We start from the raw sequence: 8876 nt of genomic DNA on the forward strand, positions 1-8876 counted from the left end.
AAGTTTGGGTGTATCCTGTTGCAGTTTTCAGGCACCTAAACCCATGGCGGGGTCAGGCAGGATCTGCTTGCTCCCCATCCGCGATTTTAAACTATACACTGAGTCCCTTTCTCCCAGCCCAGAGGAGCAGCCTGACTTTCCACCAGCTCATTGCCCTGAAAGGAGCCTGGGAGAGCGCCTGGATTGGTCACACAGGACTTGACACACCAAGAACAAGGAGAGGCCTGGAGCCAGAGAGACCCCTGGCGAATCCTGGGAAGAACATGAGCTGGGTTGAGCAAGGGTGTTGAGACTCCATCCCAGGCCTAGACACCTGTAGCAGGGGGTGGGGGGACACACCCAGAGGCGGAAGGGGCGCGCGGAGACCCCTTAGGGGCGCCGGAAGGGGCGCGCGGGACGGTTGGCCGGCTGGAGCGGCAGCCGTTGGCAAGCAGAGACCTCGGCCAGGCGACGTGCCTGGCCGGGCAGCAGCCACCATGACCAGGGACTCGCCCAACTCTTCGGGTGGCGGCCGCGCGACACCCAAGAAGTTGGGTCCAACCCCAACGACTGCGGTGCAGGAGGAGCTGAGGCGGGAGCTGGAGAAGCTGCGGGTCGAGCTGGAGGCTGAGCGAGCGCGCGGGCGGACGGAGCGGCGGCGCTCAGCGGTCCAGGCGCGCCAGCTGCGGGAGGCAGCGGAGAGGGAGCGGCAGCAACTGGTTGACCATCTGCGCTCCAAGTGGGAGGCACAGAGCCGTCGAGAGCTGCGGCAGCTGCAGGAGGAGATGCTGAGGGAGCGTGAGGCTGAGATCCGGCAGTTGCTGCGTTGGAAGGAAGCCGAGATGCGGCAGCTGCAGCAGCTGCTGCACCGGGATCGCGACGGTGTTGTTCGCCAGGCGCGGGAGCTGCAGCGCCAGCTGGCCGCAGAGCTAGTGAACCGCGGCTACTGCGGCCGCGCGGGGGTGCCAGAAGTCGCCGCCACGCAGTGTCGCTGTCGCCTGCAAGAAGTGCTGGCGCAACTTCGCTGGGAGACGGATGGCGAGCAGGCCTCGCGCATCCGCCACCTGCAGGCGGCGCTAGACATGGAGCGCCAGCTCTTCCTCAAGTACATTCTGGAGCATTTCCGCTGGCACCCGGTTTTGTCCAGTACCCCCGATACCCGGGCTGTGCATTCTTCGAAAGAGTCGCACCGCGACACCTCCGGTGACTCTCGCTACCCCTCAAAGTTCACCTCTCAACTCGAATCCCTTGACAGTGTGAGCGCCCTCGTTCCTGCGCGCTCCCGCTCTCTCGATGTGGTGCCCGAAGCGTGCCCCAACTCCCCTGACAGCCTGCTCCGCACGCGCGCAAGCTCCCTCGATTCCTTGGCATCAGCGAGTTCCCGCTTGCTCGACAGCACCCTAAGTCGTCCCAAGGCCCTCGAATCCAAGGAGCTGGACTCCTCCTCACCAGACACTTTCATCCTGGGCTCCCTGAGTCCCCCGGCACCCCTACTGCCACCACCACCACCATCGGGGCCCAGACGACCTAGCGACAGGCGAGAAGACTCCAGGAATCAGCCCTGCGAGGCCACGACTCTCTCACCGCTGTGGCTGGGCTACTGCGAGCTTGTGAAGCAGAACTCAGAACTGTCTGAGGCATTGCGGGTGCTGGCGCGCCGCTGCTCTGGCCTGCAGGAGGAGAACAAGCAGTTGCGGCGCGCAGGCTTCCCCGACAAGGCGGAGAAGAATATGCAGCGGCTCAAGGTGAAGCACGCGGAGCTAACGGGTCTGGCTCGGCGCCTAGAGGACCGCGCCCGCAAGCTGCAAGAAACCAACCTGCGGGCTGTGAGCGCGCCTGTGCCCGGGGAAAGCCGCGTTGGCCTGGAGCTGCGCCAGGCCTTTGCCCGCCAGCGCGCCAGAGACTTGTCGGAGCAAGCGAGCGCGTTGTTGGCCAAGGACAAGCAGATCGAAGAGCTGCAGCAGGAGTGCCACTTGCTCCAGGCGCAGGTCGCCTCCGGGCTTGGCAGCACCCAGCACCCTAGTGAGGGTTCAACCAGTGACCAGTGGCTCAAAGTCAGCGACTTGGACCGGTTACAGCGCGAGTCCCAGCGGGAGGTGCTGCGCCTGCAGAAGCAGCTGACGCAGCAGCAGGCCACCGGCTGCGCCGGGAAGGAGTCGGGGTGCCAGAGCGTACCCTGCGCGGAAGCGAGGTGCCAGGTGCAGACTCTGGAGCGCGAGCTAGGCGCGCGGCGAAGCGAGAGCGAGGAGCTGAGAGCAGAGGCAGCGGCGCAGCGGTGTGGCGAGGAGGCAGAGGCACAGCTGCAGATCTCGCTACTCGAAGGCGCCTGGTTGGCCAAGGAGAACGCAAGGCTGCAGGCCCAATCCGACTGGACGCGAAAGGTGGCAGCAAAGAATGACGACGTGCGCGGGCAGCTGGGCCGCGCGTGCCAGGAGCGCGACGCCCCTGGCTTGCAGGCAGAACAGCTGCTGCAGCAAGCGGCGCACGGGCAGGACAGGCAGCAGCAGCTGCAGCGTGACCTGCGGAAGGCCTCGTGTGATCCTCAGGCTGCCCAGGAGGAGATGGGAGTGCTGCAGTGTCAGCCTTGTCACCATCCCCAGGAACCCCGGGAGGCCCCCCCAGCCCCAGATTCCCAAGACAGGAATAGCATAAGAACCAAGTTCCAGCCAGGGCCTGAAGACCAAGTGTCTCCACAGCCCAGCAGAGACAAACAGGAGGAGAAGGAAGCCTCTCTGCAAGAGAGCCCAGTCGCCCTCAGGGATCCATCCAGCGTCCCCCAGGTGCCAGACAGAGTCCTAGCCAGCCAGCCTCTGGACTCCATACCCCAGGCCAAGGAAACCAGCTCCCAGTCAAACTCCTCCTCTGAGGTGGAATCCATGTGGGCCACTGTGCCATCTTGCCTTTCTCTGGATGTGGACACAGCCAGTGAGGTGGAGGATCTGGATTCTGACAGTGTGTCCTTGACCCTGGAAGTGGAGGACTTAGAGACCCCTGCCACTCCCAAGCTCAAGATCTTCTTAGTTCGATATAGCTACAACCCATTTGAGGGACCCAATGAGCACCCTGAGAATGAACTGCCCCTCACAGCTGGGGATTATGTGTATATCTTTGGGGATATGGATGAGGATGGCTTCTATGAAGGGGAGCTTGAGGATGGCCGGCGGGGCCTGGTACCCTCCAACCTGGTGGAGCAGATTCTAGACAGCAACATCCTTGACTGCCTGACCCCAGAATCCCCTGACCTTGGCCCCACTCAGCTCCCAGATGGACAGAGCAAAGCTTCAAAGGAAGACACTGGTCTCAGCTTTTTGCCTGGGGAAGCTCAGCAAACTGTGGAGACATGCCAGATAGTGAGGTCAGGCTCCAAGACAGAAGTGGCGATAGAAATCTCAGATGCCAAGACAGAAGATGGCTGGCTGGGCTCACTGCAGAGTGTGGAAGAGCAAGACTTCTCCAAACCCCTTCTAAGGGCCAAAGGGGTCCTTTGTATAGCCCCCAAGCAACTGCACCTTCAGAACATTGCAGCCACATCAGCCGAGATCACCTGGGTCGACAGCAGCAGCAGCCACCCACACGTGGTATACCTCAATGACCATAAGCATGCCCTGACCCCAGCCGGGGTGAGTGGCTACACCTTCCACAGCCTGCGTCCCAGCACACGGTACCAGGTGCAGGTGGAGGTACAATTGCCATGGGACTCACTGCAGGTGTGCTGGGAAACCATGTCTTCTACTATCACCTTTGACACGCCCTTGGCAGGACCCCCTGACCCTCCACTGGATGTGCTGGTAGAGCATCACACCTCCCCAGGCTTCCTGGTGGTCAGCTGGCTCCCAGTGACCATCCACTCAGCCGGGTCCTCCAACGGGGTGCAGGTTACTGGCTATGCTGTGTATGCTGACGGGCTCAAGGTTGCAGAGGTCACTGATGCCACCGCCGGGAGCACCCTTTTGGAATGGTCCCAGCTCCAGTTGCCCCCGATGTGCCAGAAGGTCTCAGTGAGAACCATTTCACTTTGTGGCGAGTCACTGGATTCGGTGCCAGCTCAGATCCCTGAGGACTGTTTTAACTGTAACCAATTGCCAGAGCCCTCTCCCTTTAGCTACACTTGTGGTGACCTGTCCCCCTGCAGAGTCACCTTCCCCACCTGCCCTCAGAGGCTAGCACTAGCTCCACTGAGTGCCAAGGCCAATCCCCATATCTCCAGGAGCTGTGGGGAGCCCCTGGCAGAGTTCCTAGAGGCATTTCCTGAAGGACCTCCAAGGAGGTGCTCCCCAGTGCCCAACCTGAATTCAGAAGGAGAATGTCCAAGTGCAGGGGCTGGCAACCAAGCCCAAGAGCCTGCAGAGGCCTGGGAGGTCTGCAGAAAAGACTTGATCTTTCAGAAGAGTCCCCAGAACCACAAGCCACCTCTGCCCAGTGGCCAGTCTAAAGGGGAAGAAGACCTTTACTGGCATATGGTCAACAGCCAAAGCCCTGCCTTGGGAGTTGCCCATCTGTCTCCTGAGTATGTGCCCAGGAAAGAAGCTTGTCAGGATAAGACTGCCCTTGAGAAGGTCCTTGGGCAAAAGCAAGATGCCCAAGTGTTCACCTCTCCCCAGACGGGCACCAGTCATCAATATGTGTCTGACTCCCATGACATTTTGCAGGAGGAGGAGGCAGTGTGCTTTGGTCCATGGGCTACAGAGAGGCAAGGGCAGGGGAGGGAGCTTAGGACCCAGAGTAGACAAGGTCAGGCTCTGTGGGACAAGAGAGAGAACCAGCTGCAGGAGCCCAGCTCTGCGCTTGGTCTAGCTCCATCCAGGAAAGTCATTAAGATGTCCAGTGGAGGCCCCCCACTGCTGGGGGAGAGCATGGACACTCCAGTGAGGGTCTTCGTGGCACTCTTTGACTATGACCCCCTGGTGATGTCTGCCAACCCTGAGGCTGCGGGGGAGGAGCTGGCCTTCAGGAAAGGGCAGTTGCTGAGAGTGTGGGGCTCTCAGAACACCCACGGCTTCTACTGTGGGGAATGCAATGGTCGAGTGGGCAGCATCCCTGGGCACCTGGTGGTCGAGGTGCACGTGATCATGGACAGGCCTGATAGGAGGTGGCATTTGCCAGTGCAAGGACACCAGTCCTCTGTAGCCCACCTCTACGACTTTGGGGAACTCACCGGACCCAAGGACTCCTTCCTCCTGCCCCAAGGGAACCCCAGGAGACCCTCACTGTGGACTCCAATGACCATGATGGCAGCCGTGGACTATGACCCCAAGGACAGGCAAGCAGGGGGAAAGATGAAGGACAAGCTGTCACTAAAGGCTGGGGACCTGGTCACAGTCTACGGGCCAATGGATGACAAGGGGTTCTATTATGGGGAGTCTGGCGGCCACAGAGGTTTTGTCGCAGCCCACCTGCTGGATCACGTGTCCCTCCATCGAGAGTGAGCAAGGCTACCCGATGGGGTAGCGACCTCTGGCCACCCACTCCCCACCAGAGAAGCAAGCACACAGACCCTTCCCCCACCACCCCGCCTGCCCCCATGAGCACCAATGGCAGTCCTCTAGTGTCCCCTAGCCTCCGAGTGCAGCAGAGATGAATTGAAGTCTGAGCTCAGCTGTTTCAGAAAGAAAACTGGACGAGCATCCCGTAGAGGCTGCTTTGGAGTTGTCATTAACTACAGCGGGTGTTTGGAGAAGTGCCTTTCTGTGCTCAGTATGCTTTCCTTTAAGGAGGTTAATATCATTCACCCATTGCTATGTATGAAAGTCTCAAGAAAAGCCTGCCTCTTAAAAAAAAAAAAAGTGACCAGAATGTTATTTTTCTATCTGATGTTCAACCCCTTATTAAAATGTTGATAGAAAAGAGAAAAAGCATATTTTACCAGTGAAAGCACAACCAAGGGAAAGAGAAGCTGTTTCTCCTCCCTCTGTTCTGTTCAGAGGGGGGCTCAGGGGTTGCAACATGTTTTCCCAGGGGGAGAGGTGGGGGTTCCTTGACCTTTAAGGGGGCACTGCTCAGAGTCCGCTGGCAGGGCTGCCAAGGGGCCAGCCAGGGGCCAGTACTGGGAAGCAGGGCCCCCAGAGCTCAGCGCAGCCAGCCTTTCCATGAGCATCCCTGTCGTGGGATGTGTCCCTTTGTGGAAGGTGGGAAGTGTCTCCCAGCTGCTTCCTGGGCAGGCCTGGCTGCATTTACTCCACTTCACAGAAGAGCTGGTGAGGCTCAAGGAGCCGCCCAGGCTCCACGTTTCCCCAGCTGCTTCCTCCCATGCTCTTCTGGGGCTCCCCCTGTAGGAGAGTGGGGATGAGGTGTCATCTTCATCTGTCCCTGCATCTCTCTCTCTTTTTTAAGATTTTATTTTTTTATTTTTAGAGAGAGGGGAAGGGAGAGAAAAAGAGGGAGAGAACACCAATGATGTGCAAGAGAGTCATGGATTGGTTGCCTCTCGCACACCCCTAACTGGCAACCTGGCCCACGACCCAGGCATATGTCCTGACCAGGATTTGAACCAGCGACCGACCGTTTGTTTCGCAAGCTGACACTCAATCCACTAGGGCCAAACCAGCCAGGGCTGCTTCTGTCTGATGCCCCTTTGTTTCCCTAAGTCCAACAATGCTGTCTAAGGAAGAGCACTGCCTTCCCGAGTGCAGGAGGAAATTACTGGAAGCATGTCCTGGGCAGGAGCATTGGAGGCTCGGGCAGGTTCTTCAGGGGGCTAGTGAATCGGGTGCAGAGGAGGGAACAGGGAAAGGGCAGGGCCAGGGGCTGCCTCAACCTTTCACACTTACTGTGGCCTTAACCTCATAGAATGCAGGAACCAATGCAGCTGTGCTGTGCACACACGCCCTGGCCACTCATGAACAGGATGTTTCGAGGCTGGACTTGGGAAGGAAACACTACACCCCATCCACTGAGGGCCATAATCTTCTCCCAGGTTCACAAACACCCATTTTTTTCTTTTCAAATGTTATTTCTTTCTTTATTTTAGAGAGAGGGGAAGGGAGGGGTAACAAAAGAGAGGGAGAGAAACATCAGTGTGAGAGAGAAACATCGATAGGTTGCCTCCTGTGCGCACTCTGACGAGAGTCTGAACCCACCACCCAGGCACAAGCCCTGCCTGGGAATCAAACTGCCCACCTTTCACTTTGTGGGACGATGCCAAAGCCACTGAGCCACAGGGCCACAGCCACCTGTTTTTATAGTGAAAAAGTAGTCTCAGTAGTTGGTCTGGGGAAGCAACACAGACCAGTTCACAATCTTTTTAAAAATTGCGATGGAATACACGGAATACACGTAACAAAGTTTACAATCTCAACCGTTTTTGTGTACAGTTCAGTCAGTAATTTACATTGTTGCACAAGCAATGTCCACCTCCTTGCAAACCTGAAACTCTGTACCTACTAAACAACAACAACCCCTTCCCCTCCTCCTCGGCCCCTGGTCAATTCTAATCTACTTTCTGTCTCTATGAATTTGAGTACTCTAGAGACCTCATGTAAGTGGACCGCATATAGTGAATTTGCCTTTTTATGTCTGGCTTGTTTCACTGAGCATGATGTCCTCGAGTTTCATCCACGTTGTAGCATGTGACAGAATTTCATTTCTTTTTGAGGCTGAATAACAGTCCATTGTATGGATGGACCATACTCTGTACATCCATTCACCTGTCAGTGGACTTGGGTCGCTGCCTCTTTTTTGGCCACTGTGAATAGTGCTGCTGTGAATGGGAGTGTGCAAACATCTCCTCAGCTTTCACAGCTATTCCAGCTCTCATCTCCCTTTGAGCTCACAACCCAGAATGGAGCCTGAGAATGCGGAGCAATCAGAAAACTGCTCCTGCCGGAGGGGACAGCTCAGCCCCTCCTGGACACTGGGTGGAAGGTCTTGGTGCCCACGGGCTAAGGGGTGGAGACAAATATACCACCCACGTGCTGGAAGAGCAACAAGTTTAGCAATAGAATAGAAACGTTAATCCACGCACTTTCAAAATTAAATACAGTAACTAATTCCCTAGGAACCACAAATACAACCCAACGGGAAGTATGCCAGCCACATTATTCCATTATTTTAACTTAACTTTACATCCTTCCCTGACTATTGACCAAGATTGCTCTCCTTTTCCCAATAGCTGCAGATAGTCTGTATCTAGGACTATAAAGTGGCACCTCCACACCCCAGATCAGCCCCCATCCTGCTGTGTTTTTCTCCATAGGACTCCTCTGCACCTGGTATGTTACCAGTGTTTTTTCTATTGCCTGTGTTCTACCCCCATAGCCATGCCCTTATCAGAATGTAAGCCCCATGAAGGAAGAAGCCTCTTTGGCTTGCTCATTGCCCATAAATATCTGCTGAAGGAAGAAGCAGTTTTTGACTATCCCCTGTACGTGGCCCCTGTGCTGGGCCCGGACCCTGGCCCGTGCTGCAGACACTCACAGCATGTGTAGGCTGCTCCATCCACTGGAACAGAATAAGACATGACCCATATACAGCAGAGGAAGGCTTTGCTAATTCTGACCATGGGCACTGGAACAGGTGAGGAGGAGGATGTCCTAGACATCGGGAGTAGCAGAAGCAAAGGCCCCGAGGCATGAGAATGAGTGTTTGCACATTTGGGAAATCGGGGGAGTAGAGGCACAGGAAGAGAGAAACAAATTGGTGACAGGTGCCCATCAGCTGGTAGGGCCCCCTCTTCTGGAAGGGTTTCAAAGTCCTCAAGAGCTTCCTCATGCTGCCACTAGGGGGCAGCCTGGGCATGCTGAGGGTGGCTTTCTAGGGACTGTACCTGGGCTGAGTCAGAGCTGCTTGGGCCCACACCTACCTAACTCAGGCCCTGACCCCAGTGTCAAGGTGAGCTGGACATGTCCCTTCTACCCTGCAAGCCTAGGATTCAGGGCCCCGCCCACCCTGTTCTCTCCCTC

The 8876-nt window shown here is 56.9% G+C and overlaps 1 protein-coding gene across 1 annotated transcript; it reads left to right on the forward strand.

Moving 5' to 3' along the window:
• Positions 1-476: 476 nt before the first annotated feature.
• LOC119038903 (RIMS-binding protein 3B-like) lies at positions 477-5405 on the forward strand. Its single transcript, XM_037131469.2, has one exon. It carries the CDS (start codon positions 477-479, stop codon positions 5403-5405), a length of 4929 nt encoding a protein of 1642 aa, XP_036987364.2.
• Positions 5406-8876: the final 3471 nt, after the last annotated feature.

This window comes from Artibeus jamaicensis, unplaced genomic scaffold, assembly GCF_021234435.1.
Source record: "Artibeus jamaicensis isolate MK-2021 breed Jamaican fruit bat unplaced genomic scaffold, CSHL_Jam_final contig_1128, whole genome shotgun sequence".
NCBI lineage: Eukaryota > Metazoa > Chordata > Mammalia > Chiroptera > Phyllostomidae > Artibeus > Artibeus jamaicensis.

What these genes read in the sequence shown, in the direction of transcription:
- LOC119038903 (XM_037131469.2), top strand. Translation starts at nt 477, where the DNA reads ATGACCAGGGACTCGCCCAACTCTTCGGGTGGCGGCCGCGCGACACCC.